At 40.9% G+C, this 19,238-nt stretch overlaps 2 protein-coding genes and 7 non-coding genes across 9 annotated transcripts; 5 read left to right on the top strand and 4 right to left on the bottom strand.

Moving 5' to 3' along the window:
* Positions 1–1,057: 1,057 nt before the first annotated feature.
* On the bottom strand, positions 1,058–3,992 carry mustn1b (musculoskeletal, embryonic nuclear protein 1b). Its single transcript, XM_018680081.2, has 3 exons — positions 3,816–3,992; positions 3,540–3,663; positions 1,058–1,753 (listed from the first exon to the last, which is right to left on the bottom strand). The coding sequence occupies exons 1-3, from the start codon at positions 3,822–3,824 to the stop codon at positions 1,638–1,640; spliced, it is 249 nt and encodes an 82-aa protein (XP_018535597.1). The 5' UTR covers positions 3,825–3,992; the 3' UTR covers positions 1,058–1,637.
* trnae-cuc (transfer RNA glutamic acid (anticodon CUC)) lies at positions 3,041–3,112 on the top strand. Its single transcript has one exon. It is a non-coding gene; the product is annotated as a tRNA-Glu (tRNA).
* A 1,384-nt stretch (positions 3,993–5,376) lies between the features above and the next one.
* Positions 5,377–5,448, top strand: trnae-cuc (transfer RNA glutamic acid (anticodon CUC)). Its single transcript has one exon. It is a non-coding gene; the product is annotated as a tRNA-Glu (tRNA).
* A 2,370-nt stretch (positions 5,449–7,818) lies between these two features.
* Positions 7,819–19,170, bottom strand: stimate (STIM activating enhance). The gene is made up of 8 exons (XM_018680080.2): positions 18,125–19,170; positions 15,814–15,862; positions 15,628–15,723; positions 15,350–15,471; positions 14,956–15,068; positions 13,702–13,779; positions 13,391–13,534; positions 7,819–8,215 (listed from the first exon to the last, which is right to left on the bottom strand). Exons 1-8 carry the CDS (start codon positions 18,336–18,338, stop codon positions 8,102–8,104), a joined length of 930 nt encoding a protein of 309 aa, XP_018535596.1. The 5' UTR covers positions 18,339–19,170; the 3' UTR covers positions 7,819–8,101.
* On the bottom strand, positions 9,077–9,149 carry trnar-acg (transfer RNA arginine (anticodon ACG)). Its single transcript has one exon. It is a non-coding gene; the product is annotated as a tRNA-Arg (tRNA).
* On the bottom strand, positions 9,935–10,007 carry trnar-acg (transfer RNA arginine (anticodon ACG)). The gene has a single exon. It is a non-coding gene; the product is annotated as a tRNA-Arg (tRNA).
* Positions 11,611–11,682, top strand: trnae-cuc (transfer RNA glutamic acid (anticodon CUC)). Its single transcript has one exon. It is a non-coding gene; the product is annotated as a tRNA-Glu (tRNA).
* trnae-cuc (transfer RNA glutamic acid (anticodon CUC)) lies at positions 12,775–12,846 on the top strand. The gene has a single exon. It is a non-coding gene; the product is annotated as a tRNA-Glu (tRNA).
* Positions 14,304–14,375, top strand: trnae-cuc (transfer RNA glutamic acid (anticodon CUC)). Its single transcript has one exon. It is a non-coding gene; the product is annotated as a tRNA-Glu (tRNA).
* Positions 19,171–19,238: the final 68 nt, after the last annotated feature.

Here is a 19,238-nt window from a genome sequence, read left to right on the forward strand (position 1 = left end):
GCTGTACTCTGCACTCAAATCAGTGAGTCATTGTCATCAGTTGGCTACAGGGGTATGAAAATGTGAGCCAAAGATTCAGGTATTATATTCAGTACTTGTGTCATGACAGAGCAGAGCAGGCTATTAGAGACTTTGTTGTTTAACCAGGTTACTTGTTTGGTGTGTTGGCTGAAATATGTTAATCATCTCAGCCATGGCCAGGTTAACCCACTAAAGGGTCCCAGGGCAAAAATGTGCTGTGTGGCCCCACTGGCCCCCATTCATCTATATTGGTTAATGATAAGCACTTTGTGATAACTTGGTTAAGCAAAACAATGCACCATGTAAGCACAATATACAGTATACTGAAACAATAAATGCCTTGATGCCTTTACTAAGCAAAGCCTTAAGGCAATTTAGTAGCACATATAGTAATAGACAAATTTGCACTCACTTAAACCTGCAATAACAAACTGTTTGGCCTCTTGGGGGCAGTGGAAACAAGCTGCTATCACAGGGTTGCACTTATATATTACACCTTTTAAACGGCAAACTTGTTAGCACAAAGCTGCCTATTTGCACATCTAGCAGAAACAGAGCAACATTAGTATTCATCTGGAATTGTGTCTCTGGCCACCTGATGAATCTAAAGGAGTGCAGACAGAAGGTGAAGCAGCCTTTTCACTTGCGTTCCCTCACTCCACAGAGCTGAGAGGAACGAGTCAAGTGACAGTTCTGTTTTAATTTGTCACTGCCAGCAACCCCTACAACATACATGCAGTCTAGTTATTCATCGTTAATATAAAAAAAACTGATTATAGCAGCTTTAAATGACCATTAAACACAGAAATTAATACATAGTAACTGCTTTGCCTGAGTAGTAATCCAGTCAGTCTCAGATTTCTCACTTGGGTTAAAAAAATAATCAAATGTTGACAAACCTTACTTTATTTACTGATGACTTAATAAATAATAATTTGAAATCACAAGCACAAGTCAGGGATACAACCACTGTAAATGTAGAGACACAGTGAATAATAATCAAATTCGCATTCTCTTTTTAACACTGCCTTTCAGGTCAAAATTTCAACTTCAACTTAACTATACTTGATGAGGTTACCTGCCACAATTGCTGTTTATTTGCATTTGGTGATTTGCCAAGTGTTCATTTCAAGCCCTAAATACACAGAATTATCCTCTTTTTGTAGTTTACTACTAAGAAATTAAAGAAACAAACAAACAAACAAAAAACATTATATTTCTATATAGTGGGAAATAATTTATTTAGGAAAAATAGTCAAATAAATAGTAAAAAACTGAGCAAATAAGCAAATATTTTAAAAAGCTTTGTCACCACTGATGAAAGAATGTTACAACGCATTTACAACCCGCGCCACATTCAAAACCTAAGCCATTCTCCAAGTCTGATGCGTGGTGATGATGATGATGTACAATAACTGCTTATATAGCCGTAATGTCACACACTACTACCACTAAACAAACATATTATCTCTCCTAATGTCAACTAACTTTTTAAAATATAGAAGAAAAACACACACTTTTCAATCCATATTACGCAATAACATCACTGACTCAAAAAGTTCAAGACTACAGCGTATGTTTCTTCAGTGCTTTCTGTTTTGTCCTGCAGTGTGTCTCTACTTGCTGAACACACTGGCTCCAGGAGCTTTGGCAGCAGCAGGCTTCTCCAGGGCCGTCTCTGTCCCCATCCTCACACTGCTGAATACTGACGGAGCCACTTTGCCCATGCGTTCTGAACACATGTGGAGACAGAGAGGAAAAGAGAGAGAGAGAGAGAGAGAGAGAGAGTGAGTGCTTTAACCAGGTGACTTCTTGTCCTCAATGAGTGATAAGAATTCCACCTGGGTGTCTTTGAGGGATTGATGTGAGAACAAAAACAACAAGTGTGTCTAGGTAATTTCATGCGTGGTCTTGCGTGTTTACTATTCAACACTCTCAACAGCTGGCTTCTCAACTGAAGTGAGATTTTCATGTCTTTACAGTAAACACTGCCCCTTGATTCCAGGTCACAGGATTTCTTTTAATCCTTTAACTGACCAATATTTTTACACTTTGTGAATAATGTCTCAAGTTGGAAAAAAGAAAAAGTCACATTCTCACAAGTAGTATTCAAAAGGCATCTCTGATTTGTTAGTTGCAGGCTGTGAAAGTTTTATTTCTATCTTCACCACACACTCAAATCTAGACATAAAATCTGATCTGTGAGACAATATTTATGCAGGTTGGTAAAGTTGAAAGGGCATAAAAGTGAATCTGGGGGAAAGATGTTGGCACTGTCCAACAGTGAGTGGGAGTCATGCAAGTGGAGCAGGGTTGTGTGTAAAGGGTGTTAGTCACTGCAAGCAAGAGCAAATATTCAAGGGCAGCTGCAGATTACTCAGCATTTGAACAATGAGCTAGAAGTTAATTAAAAAAGGATAAAATATCATAATACGAGCAAGAATTAGTCTGGTAGTGAATAGTATTTGGATTGTGTTTGAAAAATCCTTGCTGTTTCCAACTGAGTTTGTCACAACAGGCATTACGGCATGAACACAGCAACATAAAATCCACACATAATAATCATTCGACAACATGCTGGTATCTGCTCGATGGAATATGTTTTTAAAAACTGTCACAAGCACACTGTATATAATATTGTGCCATGTTGTACACAAGTGGAAAGTTGGATCACCCCATAATATTTAGCTAGGGTCACATATTTCTATAACACCTCGCATATTGGATCAAACCTACCAGCCTTCAGTCTTAATTGGATGAAAATAATTGAATCCATTAATGACTGTATGAACACACTTCACTGTTACTTTACAGTTTAGTAACCTACACATCGCGCTTCCTGTCGCAGAGTTCAAACGGATTTCCGTAGCGGCAGGCACATGTAAAATTAGGCACGCGTAAATTATCGTACAAATAAGCTAATTATTGTAAATCGGGTAACACTAATCAGAAAAAAAAAACTGTAGAGTTATGTTAATGTTATGTTTATAAAAGAATGCTGCGGGGCTAATGGCATCTGTCCCTGGTGGTCTAGTGGTTAGGATTCGGCGCTCTCACCGCCGCGGCCCGGGTTCGATTCCCGGTCAGGGAACACGTTTTTATCTTAATATTTGTGAATGACGTGTTGATTTTCTAAAGAAATGGAAAAAGTTGTACAGTGTTGTTACTATGACTGGATTAATGCTGGATTATGGATATAAATGAATACATAGAAATTGTAATTATTACATTAAAACAAGAAATATGTCAATAAATGTTGAAATAAATGAAGAAAAGAATAATTAAATATATAAGTATATGAATCAATATAATAAAAACATGTTGATAATCAATTGGTAAATAAATACATCAATTTATTTCTACAAGGACAAGTAAGAAAACCAATTTTGGAGAAAGATCACATTTGAGAGAACAGAAAGACAAAATATCTTTACATATATGTTTACATCTGACATGGCATTAACGTCACTTGTGTTTCAGTGTCAGAGGAAACAGCATTAAGAAAAGGCTTTACTCACCACACTCCACCATGACCTCATAGGTCTTACTCTTGACCTCGCCCTTCAGTCCCAGTTTACTGCGGGCTCCTTTCAGGTCCTCCTCCTTCATTGGGGGACGCTTCTTCTTCTTCACCTCACCTGGCTGAAATTAAGTAAAGAAGGAAGAAAAGATTATGACTGTTCAAAGTAAAAAGAAAGAAAGCAAATGGTGGTAATATTAAAATCTGTAGTAAAACCTGGAGCAGCGTTACATTCAGGTAAATAGTCAAAACAACATATTAGACTTGACCTTACCTGTGACATGGTGATTGATGTTGGGGTATTGATTCAACAGACACTCTTTTCAGTGTGACAGAGTCGCTGCTATTTTTCTAGTGTGTGTCTTTGTCTCCAAACAAGCCTGCCATTATATATAGTCCTGGTCCAGACCCAGTGAGTCAGTCAGACCTGCTACCCTCTTCCCCACTCTGCCTGTTGTCAGTGTGTATTATTAGGTGTGACGTGAGGGATGGTACAGCTGGAATGGGTCTCCCATCTTTTACGATAAGCTTACAGGCCAACAGCTGATAATTCAGGACACAACACAAGTGGTTGTCTGACTCCTCCTCCTCTGCCCAACCAACCCAAGCAGAGATACAGTCTTTTTTTTTTTCTTTTTTTTTTTTGGTCTGGGACTTGGCACTAAGACGAGTATTGAGAGTGTCCACCACCTGGCAACACCTTCCTGCAGCTCCAGGGGTTGGGACTCTGCCTGCCCATTGCTACAGCTTGATTTAAGCCTGAGGGAATGTCTTTTTGGGCCTTGTAAATAGCATTTCCAGACAGTTAACACAGGGACCAATGAAAAAAGGGCTGAACCAAGAGGAGAACTACCCAAACTGTTCGACTGTCTTGTTTGAGTCACAGGGAAGCCTTTAGCACTTTTCTAATGTGTGTAATAGGCAGCAAGCAGTCTTCAGGTCAAATCCAGACCCATGCAAGATAATTTATTACTGTGTAAAACAGCTGTAATATAATTAACTATCAGAGGACTTGGCATCATAATCTGAAACTGAGGTGTTAGCAGTATGACGATGGACCAGCTGACTCACTATGTTAAAAAGACAAACTTGGTGACACAAAGAGGATCCAGAAAGGCTGCACACCCCTTTCAGCAGTTCTATTGATAAACCTCTGACTGACAGAGGAACAGTCTCTAGATGTGATTATCACTACTGAATCTCTCTTTAAGTTGCTGTATTAGCCATCTCCTGTGTATCACAATAAAGTACATGGTTGTGAAGGAGCTTATGAGGCCTCTCCAAGTGCAAGGTTTAAGGTAATGAGCATCTCTTTGATACTTAGTGTTAGGGATGGAGGAAAAAACAAGTACAATAAATGATATGCTTGTGTCAGACAGGAGGTGAAATCATGGCACACGCAGTGAAAGTGATACATGGAAAATTGGCATTTGTCTCACTAAATGAAGCTGATGAGCCAGGATGTCATGTGTTTGTTTAGTGCTTCTGAAAGGATAACTGTCAGTCAGGATGACTCCTGGCGCTAAATGCGTGTCTGTGTATTTCCTTAAGCATTTATAAAGTAGCTATAAGTACCAATTGGAGCTATTTCTGGACACACAATCATGACTGTAGGTCCGGCGGCTCTTATTACAACGGAGTGTCTTCCAAAATAAGGACTGCTCTGTATTTGTCAAAGAGCGACATCCAGTGACGACGCAGAAGCAACGTATACCATTCTCTTTATTCTCATGCCTCATCCTTAAAACTCTTACATCAGTCAGGTGATATCTACAGAATACAGTCCATCGCTGTATTGAGTTTATAAGCAATCGTGGCACGAGTATTTACTACCTTCCCTGGTGGTCTAGTGGTTAGGATTCGGCGCTCTCACCGCCGCGGCCCGGGTTCGATTCCCGGTCAGGGAACTACTTTTTCGTTGACACACAGTTAGAAGGTTCCAGTGGCAGACCGTACATTTCACACCTAGACCTTCGCTGATGTGCTGTAGAAAATAAAAAAATAAACAATGTAGTACAGAAACGCAGTATAACATACTTATATCACAGACAGCATGTCAGGTAGGCAGAACATAATGTTAATTACTTATTACTTACTTAAGCAATGCTATAAAAACCCAATTAACAAAATTCTATATGTCTCCAAACACTGCACTTTACTCACCAAAGCTGCTGATTATTTGTAGAAATAACTGCTTCTGTGGAGCAAACATTCTCAGCCCTAAATGAATTAAAATTTAAGCGGGAAATACGACTGGACAGATGAGACTTTCAGCATTGGCCTCCATGGGGACAGAGAAGGACTTTGTTGGAACTGAGACGCACAGGTTAACTCTACAACAGAGCCATTAAACTCCTCTCCCACCATCAGCCATTGTATGTTGAAAAAGCAGCTATTAAATCTATTCTAGCATATTTTGGCTTGCGCTGGTCGCTATGGATACGGTTTGCTAGCTCTGACTAGTATGCTCTCTGACTACCCAATTAGATGTCATGAATATGACATCTAATGATATTATAATGGTCATGAATATGACATCTAATTGTCGTCGGCCCCTGGTCTCTGAACCTCGAAATCTGATTGGTTAAAGGCCCACCACAGAATTCACACTATAGTAAAAAGCAAACGTTGGCTCAACATACTGTAGTTTATCACATCCTTTATTGGAAAAGCAGTTATAATGATACTTTACCTCCACCAGTTGCCTTTTTACTCATCTAGTAGTTTCACTTTGCAAAATACTAAAAGTCCTCTTTGTCCTGGTTGAGCTAAGTTACCATAAGTGCTGCAAGATTCTGTACTTTCCTCCTTTAAAATGCACACTCATTTATTCCTCGCCAACATGCCAAAAACATCATAATGAAATCATCACCAGCACCGTAGTCATCACAGTCAAAGTTTATGTCACTCTCCATTAACTTTAAAGAGAACCAGCACTCACACCAACTACGCACACAAGCATCCAGCACAAGCCAGTGCATACAGGTATAGAGCACTGTGTATATATACTGGCGCCGCACGCGCACACATACACACACTCTCTCTCTCTCTCTCTCTCTCTCTCTCTCTCATCTGTCTGGTCCACCGTCACTTAACAGTTTAGAGGTCTATGCATGTTACATTCTTAACATCAGAGCCTGCTGAATGCTGCTTCATGCCTGAAGATCTCCAGCTCTGGATACAACCGTCACAAAAAAAAAAAAAACAATCTGACAGACAAAAACAAATAAAACACCTGCTGGTAATTTCACTCAGGCACATTATTGTAACAAAAACAAATGAACCACACACACACACACACACACACACACAAAAAAAAAAAAAAAAAAAAAATCACGCTAAACACAAAAGGAAAGACGAAAGCTATGATAAATGGGAAATTGTGCAAGAAATGGTTCCCATATCTACTCTCCCTGTTTGAGTGGAGGAATAAAGAACACTTTTGGAACAAGCATAGTCACCTTTTTGGCCCAAAAATAACACTCAAAAACTTATATAAACCCCCCCCCCCAACAACTTAAAATGAGACAAAAGATATTCAAAGACAAAGAACACACAGTCAGAGCACATCAGTAAAACACTCACAAACAAACTGCAGTCTTGGGTCAACAGACAGACAACACGGACTGAGCTGATATTAGGATGTTGCAGTGTGGTGCTTGCAGTCCTATAGGTTTGTAACAGTTGAAAGGACTTTACCAGAAGATAAAAATGGAAGGTTGCTGCAAGCATTAATGTGCTCCTTCTGACGTTAAGTAACATTACATACAAGGTATACAGTAGTAAAGTGTGTAATTGTGCTCGAAAAGTGTTAGAGTCACATCAACACAGTGATTCAAACACTCCGACTCTCCCTCTAAATTTGGTGCGTTCGACCGTACGCACCCTCACATACATACACACACACACACACACACACACACACACGTCACAGGCCATGGTGGTTTGTCTACATGAGAAAACAAAAGCACAAACTTTACATGGAAACTACATCAGGAATACAATCACTTTAGAGTACATGTTAAGAGTACCAAATGTGATCAGCTCTATGAACAGACTTGTTTGCATGATGTTTGGTTCTGTTGTGGCCATTCAGACTTGTCCAGCTGACGTGATCCTCAACCACTGCAGCACAATACAATACACACTGCCACTGAAGTCCAAATAGTATTAAACCAGTGTTGCCCTTTTCCTACTTAAATCACATTTAGGATTAAACATTATTATGTTTGTTCATGGTAAATTCTTTGACAGTGTCTTAAACAACACCGCACAGGAGTGTCAAAATTCAACAGTGATCCAAAGTACTAGGTTAACTGCAAAAAATATTTCCCAGTGTGTTAAAAGTAAATCCCAGGTTAGACACGGCCTATGCAGGAGTCTTTCAGGAGTCAACAGTGAAGGGATTTCAATTACAGTATATTCTTCTGCCATCCATATCCTATGTTTGAAAAGAGGTTGATATCAGAGTCTGTGGAGGTGCAGGGAATGTGTGTGGGCCTGTGCGGTAAAGAGGTACCAGAGGAAATTCGATTGTAGTGGTTTAGCTCGGCACGCGGGTCAAACAGGTATCCCCATGCGAAGCTTCTTCTTCTTCACTGTCTTCAGACCAGTTAACCGACGAACATCATCTTCATCTGACTCATCCATTTCATCATCTGCTGAGAAAAGGATCTAAGAAACAGGAAAGAGAGAGGAAAAAATAGGACTAAAAGCTTTCTGGGAGACAGATTCATTATAATATTATAAGGGCATAATGCAGTCTCTTTAAGCTACATAAAAATCTGCCCCCATCTCTGCAGTCTTTGGGTGGATAGTAAAAATATTAAGCTTCTTATAAAACATTTTTCCCATCATACAGCTGGATAGCATCTTTCTTTAGAACATCCATGTCTGGTTAATGCCTACAGTGTGAAATGCAAGCTTTCAGTTTAAAAAAATTGAAGTCATCAGGATTATTTCCTCAGAGTTTAGACAGCTCCTCCATAACCACCAACGTTATACAATTGTTTTCATATGCTGAGTAATACCTCTTGTAACAGCCAAGCTTAACTTCACATGTAAAATTGGTGGATTGTTCCTTTAAAGTAAATCAAATTCAAAATAAAAGCTGTGATTCCTATGGGAAAAATAATGTTTTATTTATTTTATTTATGTAGTATTTTCAGCCTGACCCTGACCCTGCTGTTATAAATAATCAATCTTATGTAAAGGCCCATGATATCCACTGATAAAAAATATTAAACAAGTTTTGACATTTCAGTTTCCTTGATACTATTTGTTATCAGGCAGTTTAACTCATAATTCAGTAATATTCTATGACTAATCCTCAAATTCACAAAATCAAGACGATATACCTCATAAATGTTCAAATGTGTGATGTCTCATTTCCATAGTATTAATGGTACTGTGTCTCTACACACAAAGAAATACTAGGATTGTACAATGCATGTAACAACAACAACAGCTACTGCTGAATTTCAGCCAAAAAGAAGTCGTAGTAATTTCCCCGGCAATGCTAGAAAAAGGTATTCACGAGCCAGCCAGGAGTCGAACCTAGAATCTTCTGATCCGTAGTCAGACGCGTTATCCATTGCGCCACTGGCCCGCTGCACAGGCTTCATGCTGCTGACACCAATACATGTGTTTCAGCACGGCTTAGCCCATCCCCCACAACTCAGCAGTCTGCTGAGAGTGTGCTCTCTCGTTGCAGCTGCTGCCACAAATAGGAAGTGAAACAAAACATGAGGCTGGCTTTTGTCTGCACTGCTTTGACCATTCTGGCCTTGATAATCAGCCATACATTTCTTTTTGTAATCTAAAAGCTCACTAACATGGGGGCCATTGACAAAATACATCTGGTGTTTATAACAGAAAGAACACTCAAAACAGCATTTAGATATTCTTAGATACAAGTTGTCTGATGGCAAAATGAAAATTGAACATTGGTTTTCCACTTCCCCCAGTGTGATAATGAACTAAATGAGTTTTTTCAAGACCCTCATACTTCAAGGAATATGCAAAAATGACCTAAGGGCCACTTTGTGCTGTGTTTTGTTCCTACTTGGATAGGGAATCACTGTACATGTGTTTCCACAACCTTTGGCACAAATTGGTGTTAACATTGTTTGACCTAAAATCTGAAAATGACCAAAACTGGAGATGTAAAATCCACTATTAAAGGACAGCCTGCAGGAACAGGACTTAAGGCTGTAATCTGTCTGATTGTGGCAATCGCTTGACCACTCTGAACTCTGCCAAGTGAAACAATTTAGCACAGATCTGGTCTTGGGCAGTGTTTATCTTGTGTCTGCTATACCCACTTCAGACCAACACGTTGCAAGTGTTCTGAATGGGTCAGTGAATGAAAACAAAAATATCAAAAAACATTTACGAGCCAGCCAGGAGTCGAACCTAGAATCTTCTGATCCGTAGTCAGACGCGTTATCCATTGCGCCACTGGCCCGCTGCATAAGCCTGTGGCTGCTGAAAGCAATAAATGTGTGTTCAACACGGCTCAGCCCATCCCCCACAATTCAGCAGTCAGCTAAAAGCATGCTCCCTCAGCACAGCTGCTGCCACACATAGGAAGTGAATAAACTAACAGAATCACAGACAAAGATTACTTTTACAAACCAGGAAAAAAAAAACTAATGTGTGTATTTATTTTACCACTCAATGTGTCAAAATGCAGGATAAGCTCTATATATGTTTTATATTCATTTTTAAAATTATGCATAAAGTGAAAAAAGAGGAGCAATAAAGGTATACTGTAGATGCACTGGATATTTTATCAGGCCTGCACAAAAAATAGATTACAGGCGGGTAAAGGATCCACCACTGGCGTCATTACAGTCGCTAACTGTTCATAAAAGTCCTTCAAATGTTTATTACGAACTGGCTTCAGCAATACTGGGAGCTGCCAGCACTAGCCACATCTGATGCATGTTGGGTGCCATAGCTGTGAAGTTCTTCTTCAGGAATCTTTTTGGTGCATTACCACCACCTTCCGGTGAATGTGAGTGTTGTTGACTCTATGAAAGAGTTTATGACGCTCAGGTTCATTAGTTGCAATTGGATACGTTTCATTTCACAGTTCACCAAAAACACATGAGTACATTCAATGAACGCTCTCTTTTAGTACATTCATAATCAACACTGCATATTGATATGAGAAAAAACCTGAAGCTGACTGTTTGAGTAAGTAAAGGAAATAAGGAATATTTTTTTTCAGTCATTTTTCAGATTTGGTAAAGCAGTACACATCAGATTGCTTCACTGTTAATATAAATATGCAGTTATGTGTCTTGCATAAAGTATCTCACCCCTCTTTTCAATTTGAATCGTAATTAGACCTGTAGGCAGGTATTCACAGGGTCCAAGTCCTCCCGAGCAATTAGCAACCGGTGTCCCATCGAGGTGATGCAAGTTGAAAGTGCAGCCCCACAGGCTTGATGCAAGTCTCAGGTTGAGCGCAGCACAGTGACTAGAAAATATTTCACTTAGTTTGGAATGTTTCTGAATGTTTCTCCGTAAGCCCAGGACTTCAGTGAACCTGTTGTGAGTTCCGTATACACTTGCTGCATCGTTCTGTATACACTTGCTGCATACTGAATGACAATAAAAGTCTGTCTAAGTATCTCCAAGTTTTGGGGTAACTGATCTGACTTAGTTCAACAAACCCTGAGTATGTTCACACCAAGTTAAGCTCAAACTATCATCAACGGAGCTTTGATCAAGTCTCTTAGAAGTCTTAGAAGTGAGGCAGCCCTAAAAACGTGCATAGAAATGTCCATCCTGCTCTTAGAACCCTTTAAGCCATAAATCCAACCTGTAAAATCTCCATGCATTCACCTCATCCTGCTGCTTGTTCCATTCCTTATACCACTCAATCAAAAATATATTTATGTAGTTCCAAAAAATTATGGGCAAATTTCATGTTAATATTGTATTAATTGAACTGACCTATGAGCTTCAGTGGGGCACCAGCTCTCTCAGGCTTGGAACCCTAAATATAGCTCATTCAGCTGGTGTTGCTACTCCAACACTAAATCTACACCACCATCAATTCCCTGGTGGTCTAGTGGCTAGGATTCGGCGCTCTCACCGCCGCGGCCCGGGTTCGATTCCCGGTCAGGGAATGTCATTTTGAAAAAACAGTGACTAATATTTGACTGATAAAAGGTTTAATTCAGTGTGGCTGCATCTTTCCACCTTTTGTTGCTGATTTACTTCAAATGGCAAGAAGGCTCTCAGCCTTGTAGGCGCCGCACTGGACTTAGCAACAACAGTAGTCCACATATTAACAAGAGACCACTACCAGTACTAGAGATAGACTATGACACATCTCAGGCCTTTGTCAAAGGCCAGAGATTGCAGACAGCATGCCTTCACCAAACAAAAAGGCATCTCCGGTGGTCTAGTGGTTAGGATTCAGCGCTCTCACCACTGTGGCCCGGATATGATTCCCGGTCAGGGAACTCTTTATGTGTCTTTACATATTACACCTATGCCTCTAATTCCAGAACGCTAGCATTTACTCAAAATCACACAATGGAGTAGCAGTAGGCCAGTTTTGTTTGGTCCAGGGTAAACAAGCAAAGCCAGCATAATATGGGTTCTTCTTAATGGAAATATGGCAGGATCCCTATTCTAAAGGGACTATGGTTTCAATGACAGAGGGACAGCCCTCTACAGCAGCAGCCATAACTTTACATCTGCTAGAAACAATTAAAAGTTATGCAGGTAAGGATGTGCAGAAAGAGTACATCTCTTCTGCAGATAAAAAGTGCTGACTTTATTTGTTGAAATGATTATCATAGATTTAGACCAGCCCATTTAAACTAAAATGACACTGGTTTGAGAATGCACAGACACTAATGTTTGGACAGCTCTTGTGTCCTATCAGAGTAAAAAGAAAAAAATCTGAGTAAATCTCAATCTGATGAAGGCAAAATAGTGGTTAAGACTCATTACCGTGACATAAGGTGTGGTTAAGGAGTTTGATAATATCCTTCCATCTTTGCTTTTTGTTGCTGATTCACCTCAAATGGCAGTCAGCCTTGTGGATGCTCTACTGAGCAACAGTGATCTCCTGTCAAGGGTCATTACATCAGCTACGCCACTACATTCATACTTCTGCTTCTGTACACTACTACCACCACTAGAGGCAGACTGTGGTACTGTAACCAATATCCTCTCCAGAGAACAGGCCTCCACCGAGCTGACAGGTGTCCCTGGTGGTCTAGTGGCTAGGATTCGGCGCTCTCACCGCCGCGGCCCGGGTTCGATTCCCGGTCAGGGAATGTCTTATTGCGTGTCCCCCAAAAAAGGCTGGATTGCAAACCATTTGATAGTTAAGACTTCTCTGTACACATGAAACCATGAGAAATTGGAGGCATACCTTGTTGCTCATAGGAGACTGGCATTATGACTTCATTGCGGTGTGGGTGTGTGAGGAACGGAGCACAGTGGTGGGCTCATTTGCTTTACAAGCTTTTAAAGTAACTGAAAACCATGATCTAGGGAACTGTAACAGTGTAAGGACATGCTTCTCTTAAAATTGAGGGTGTTCTGAATTAGCACAAAGTCAGTTTGCCCATAATAGGGTGCCAGTTGGTACTGGAGACTAGGAACAACTGATCGTCGAAAGACTATGTCATACTGAGGTGGTTTCAGAAGCTAGAGGAGGGCTTTTGGGGTTAAGAAAGAGAGGGGAAAGGGTGTGTGGAACTTCTGTGCCAATGGGCATTCGCACATCTTCTTCTATGTATGTTTTATTAATAAAAACTGATGATGTCTAGCTATGTCTGGTGTGTCCTACAACTATATCATCGCAGTGGGACTTACCTCTGACTCTGAGTCATCATGGGACAGAGCTCGTCTGTAGCGCACCTTGCTGTTCCCCCGTGAGTCTTCCTCTCTCTCCTCCAGCTTTGCTTTTGTCCTGTGTTTCTTCATTAGAAAATTATCTACCACCCAGAACATCAGGGCCTAAAGAAAACACAGAGGTGAAAGGAAATGTATTGAATGTTTCCTGATGTAGGATTTACAGAACTGATCTTTTAGATTATTCACCAAAACAAAAATACTTATTTACAGTCAAAAAAACGACAATGGCTATGGTTGCAGGAAAAAACAAATAAGAACAGAAGTCTTACGTTGATGAAGAATGGAACGATGAGCATGACGATGGCCAGTTCCAGGTAGGGATTCTCTATGGGGTTGAGGAGAGCCAGCTGCGACACACATAAACATACAAGACAAACATATAAGCACAGACATAAGCATACACAGCAACACAGACAGCACACCTGGCCTGTCAAAATCCAAATATGAGTAGGAGCAGTCTGTTTATTATGTGTGTCCTTGTGTGTACACACAAGACCCACTCGATAGAAAAACAGCTCCATAGCTCCATAGAGGTTTAAAATGAAAAAAAGAGATACATTTTTGGTGGCACACAAGAATCCTGATTTATTTGAGAAATCAAGGTCCTGTTTCATAAAGCATGATTAGAGGGTTTGCTCAATAAATCTGTGCTAAATCATAGATTTCAAGTTTCACAAAAGATAGCTTGATAGTTTTGACTGCCATTATAAGGACACTGTATACAAACTACACAACCCTGTAATTATTGTAATTGGGGTTATGGATCAAAGCATAAAAAAAAAGACTACCTCATCAGTTGTGCATGAGGGAAAAAAAAATGAATTCATCATTCTTGCAGGATATCAATACTGACAAAGTTTCATAAAGACAGTCCCTGGTGGTCTAGTGGCTAGGATTCGGCGCTCTCACCGCCGCGGCCCGGGTTCGATTCCCGGTCAGGGAATAGTTATTTATGAGTTTTCAATATGCGGTATTGCACACAGTGTAGAAGCACTTCCCATAGCACACATGAAATCAAGTACTCAAATGTAAGTCTGTGGGTGAAATTTGATAAATTCATCTAGTGTTTTAGCAATCAGTCTGCCCTGGTTTTGTGATCTTCTCTCTCGTCTCTGTAGGACTCTAGATCAGTGAGACTGCTTCACAGTATTTTTGAAAGGTTCTCCTGTCATTTCCTTTGTTAATCAAACCTGCCACAATACTCTGTTTCTTTAACAAGCGAAATCTGCCAAACATTTTCAGGTCAAGCAAACAAGACGAGAGCTGACAGAGCAGCATGCTGAGTGAGAGGCGGGGCTGCTCTGTGTAACTGGTAATGTTTAGCCCTTATACACAGTCTATGCGTTGCTACGTTGAGGACAATTAAGATAATTCTTACTATACTTTTCAACCTGTCAGGATTAAAAAGCAGGTTAATAATAGCTCTGGAGAGTGCTGCTATCCTTCGTCTCTACTTGACAAAGAAAATTATAGGCACTAAATACACCCTCTATCTCTTCTAAATCATTGCTCTTTTTTCTGACCTTTTTCCACTGGGGAATGAGGAGGACCAACATGATGATGACTTTCTCAAACATCATGATGAGGATGTAGAGGATGCACTGGCCCAACCATGCTGTGCACTGCACTGGCTCTCCTATACACACACACACACACACACAGGAAAAGAGAGACACAAAAGGTTACTGTCAAATATTTTGCTTAGGCGTGAAGATACGTAGTGCAGATCATTATTAGATTTCACTGCTTCAGTGATACACAAGCTGTATTTGGGGGGAAAAGAAAACACTGACAGTGTAAGAACTGACACTGCAGCATTGCAGTGCTGAGGGTAGCTACTGCCCTCCATTGGGCATTACAGGCATTTTAGGAATGTGCTGGAGCTCCCACTTTACCACTCAGACACATGATCCTCACCATATTCTCCGAAACGCAGAGAATCCCACTGCCTCCACTCCACAATAGCACTGACAGCTCTCACCCCAGCATAGATCAGCAACATGCCCAGAGAAGCATCTAACAGGAAGTTAATGAGGTATCTGCGAGAGAAAGAAATTGGACAGCGATGTGGTTAGGATTACTCAACACTTCACGTCTAACAAAGTTAAATAACTGTCATTTTAACAGCTGATGTATCTGTAACATGTAGAATCAGTAAGCTCTGAGGAGAACAGGAGAGCACAGGATTGACTCACAGCGAGCAGGGATCCTCCTCTGTGAGGTCTGACAAGTAGACATTAGCAAAGTGGATGAACAACATGCCTATGGCCTGTTTGGAGGTATCCAGGAACCTGCAGAGACATGGGACAGTTAGCGCTTCTGTGGCACTACATTTGATGCTTTTGTAGAGAAATGAATTTAAATTGGCTCAGCTGTCTTACCAGATTTTCCAAGGTCTCCTCTCATGTTTGGGCTCCCTGAAGCGTTTCACTGTGGAGGAGAAAATGTGCCACACACGTAGTAAGATTCTACTATGCAGAAACAATCAAACACATTATTTCTGGTTACAGCTCTCCTTTGAGATGTCAAATGTCCAATTAATAATTCATTGGTTTATAGTGGACTATCTGCTTACTCCAGCTGAAAATACAGTCTTGTACTAACGTATTTAAGATTTGGGGATGGAAGGCTGATGTGTCTTTTTTGAGCAGTTACACTGCCACACAAGCAGGCTCACAAGTGAGACATCAAAAAAAAAATGTCTCATCTACCCTACAGGAAACTACTTGAGCTGAAGTGAGACAGAGTGCATGATACAGGCTGAATGAACATGTGGATGGTTTGTTTTTGCATAATGAGAACTGAGCAAGGGCAATGTGTTGTTGGTCACAGAGGAAGCAGGACTAATGGCCCTAACCATAACTTAAAAACTGACTTCATATCAATGTGAAGCAGCTGTGAAATGGTTGGTCTTATTTTCAGCTCTCTGCTAAATTGACAGGAAAATTTTCTTCTACATTTGTTTCTTACAAGATTCCAAAAAGGGAGAAGTGGATCAAGCTCAAAATCTTCAGTGTTTCGTAATCAAAACTGTACATCTAGCCTGACTGTGCTAAAAGTCATGAAGCTGTTTGTCCAGAATCAAACTCTGAATAAATAAATCAGTTTGTGTTACACTGCATGAAGTGGTCTATAGTCATCTAGTGTATGCAGCTACTGAATACAAGTATATACAAGGTGTTGAAGTTACTTTTTAGAATTTGTAATTTAAATTAATTCCTGTGTGTCAGAGAGTCTGGAGAGTTTTATGTAAGAATGCTCATCTCTGAAAGCAGTGAGACGTCCAACACAAATAAAGCTCTTGCTGTTCTTCACAATAGTGGCTTGTTTACCATGACACCCCCACTACCCTCTTCTTTTAACTGCCATGACACAGAGCTGCGTGATGACAGGAGAGCTTCAATGTTAAGACATCACTGATTTACTTTTCTATCATTAGAGATGTGCTCGCATTGTTTGAGGCTGTGATACCTAAACTGGACTGTAACCTTCTGTCCATCTCTAAACTCGCACTAAATGCTGTGGTGTTGCCCAAACGTTTACTGAGGGCTTTTTGTGTTTTCATGCGGACAAGTCGTGCTGCTTGCTATGACCTCAGTCTCTGCACTGAGTGCGAGTGTGACTTCAGACCGAACACACCCTGCATGCAGCTGGATGTGATGTGAACACAGGCGGAGGCCTGGGCCTACTCCTACTGCTCAGAGGGCTGCCTCGAGCAAAAAAAAAAAAAAAAAAAGCTGTAAAATACTGAACATTCCTCATTGCTGTGAAGCTGCTGGAACACACAAAACTGAGACTGCTCTCATTAGGTCACACAGCTGTCGGTGGAAGCGCCAGACACTGACTGAATGGAACCACAGCTAAATCTTGAGGGTGATTTATTTTTCTATGCCAGTGTTTCCCTGTCTACCTAAATATAAGTTAGGCTGCTGACTCTAATGTAAACCCACCTCAGTCGGAGATGGAAAATAACTGTGAGGATGATTCACAAGGAAAAATTAAACAAGATGTAGCTTGGTAGACAACAGTTGTGGGCACTATGTATTTTGAAATGGACACATACTAGTTCCTGCAAAACACTCAGTATAGAGAAATGATGATGATTTTTACTGTAAGGCAGTGACAGGGTATATTGAGTAACATTCAATTGAGGTAGTGTTACTTAGGTAGCAAAAACTACACTGGTACAGTTGTGTTTGCATGCAAATCAGTAGTGCACTGGAGCAACATGCACTCCAACACATAATTAATGTAAGCAACACTCTTCAGTTGCTCCCTTAATTTAATGTATTCTGTATTCTTCTTCAAAATAAAAATCCTGTGGGAAAATTATAACTGTTTCCTATGGAGTATTTTTTATGAATGAGATTTAACCTGAGAGGAGCAGAGTAGGTATTATGTAAGAGGAAAAGTCAAACATGTTCCAGCAAGCACCACCATCAACATGAGAGGAAGTTACCAGGTGTAGTGTTACACTGAACTAAAAACACTCCCTTTATAGCTTTCAAAGTGAGGCCGAGCCTTTCTAACTTACTCTTGTTGTAACTCTGTTCTAAAGTGGGACGCGATCCCCCCAGCTGTGATCAATATCGCGTTTGATTAACCGAGGGATGCTATTGGATAATTGCCCGATTACATCAACAGCCGGTGTCAGGTATCTGACACGCAGCTGAGCTTGCTGGCCATACTCACACATCAGCGTGCTAAAAGCCATCACGGCAAGAAGTCCTTGCAGGAAGATCCCAAACGAGTCCATTAGGGCGCCATTCTCACATCCTCGGTTATCAGTACCAGGCGTCAGGCTGGAAGACACCGACGTGTTGGTAAAGGTCACAGCGGGCAGTCCTGCTCCTCCTGGCCCTGCCATGTTGACCCCACTTACAGCAGCAGCAGCAGCAGCAGCCATGGGACAGATGAGTTGATAGACAGTGATTTAATAAAGCCGAGGAGGCAGTAGCTTCTCACGCAGAGATTCTGTAGGCTCTTCAATCCTCTACAACAGTTGATGGTCAGCTAATCAATATGTTAAGCAGGACAGTCTTCGGTGAAAGATGGTGGCATCCTGTTCCTAGTAAGCGCGTACTCATTCTCCTGCCTCAGACATCCATGAAGACATGGCTGTATTTAGCATTAGATAAGAAGTAAAACAGTCTCTCAAAGGGGGTTACTAGAAGTTGCAATGACGTGCGACGTAGTTACAACTCACCCCCTCTTAACGCTTCAAAACCGCGCCGCAACATTTAATGAACAATATCTGTTTCAGAAGGTCCGTGCAGCAGAGGAAACCTTTCTTGGATCGACCTGGAATCATCTGATGTGCGAGCTAACATTAGTGACAGACACGCCAGCTGTACCTCGTAGTCAAACAGACAGAACCAGTGTGGTAACACATCTTAAATGTGTTGTTCAGTGCCGGTCAATCGGTCAAAAGTGAATTTCTGCCGAATGACAAACGTTCATAATGGGAAAAAAAGAGGAGATCCAGCGGCTGAGACGCTATCATCACCTACCTAGCTAGCCTCAAAGCTAACTCTTCAGTTACATGAAGCCAATGCCAGGCTGGCAAACTTGTGTTTTCTTCACAGACAATAAAAAACCAAACGGTGCGCTGGTCGTTCGTAACTTTACCGCCCGTATAAACAGCTTCTCCGAATTAAAAAAAATAAATATGATGAATAATTGCAGGTCACGGTCCGCATACATCCAGCTGCTTCCCTGCCCAGCAGTGCCCACTCATGTTGACAGACGTAGAGTCATGTGACCTGCGTACCCACAAATTGCATGCTGGGAAGTGTAGGACAAACAC

The sequence above is a fragment of the Lates calcarifer genome, linkage group LG12 (assembly GCF_001640805.2).
Source record: "Lates calcarifer isolate ASB-BC8 linkage group LG12, TLL_Latcal_v3, whole genome shotgun sequence".
NCBI lineage: Eukaryota > Metazoa > Chordata > Actinopteri > Centropomidae > Lates > Lates calcarifer.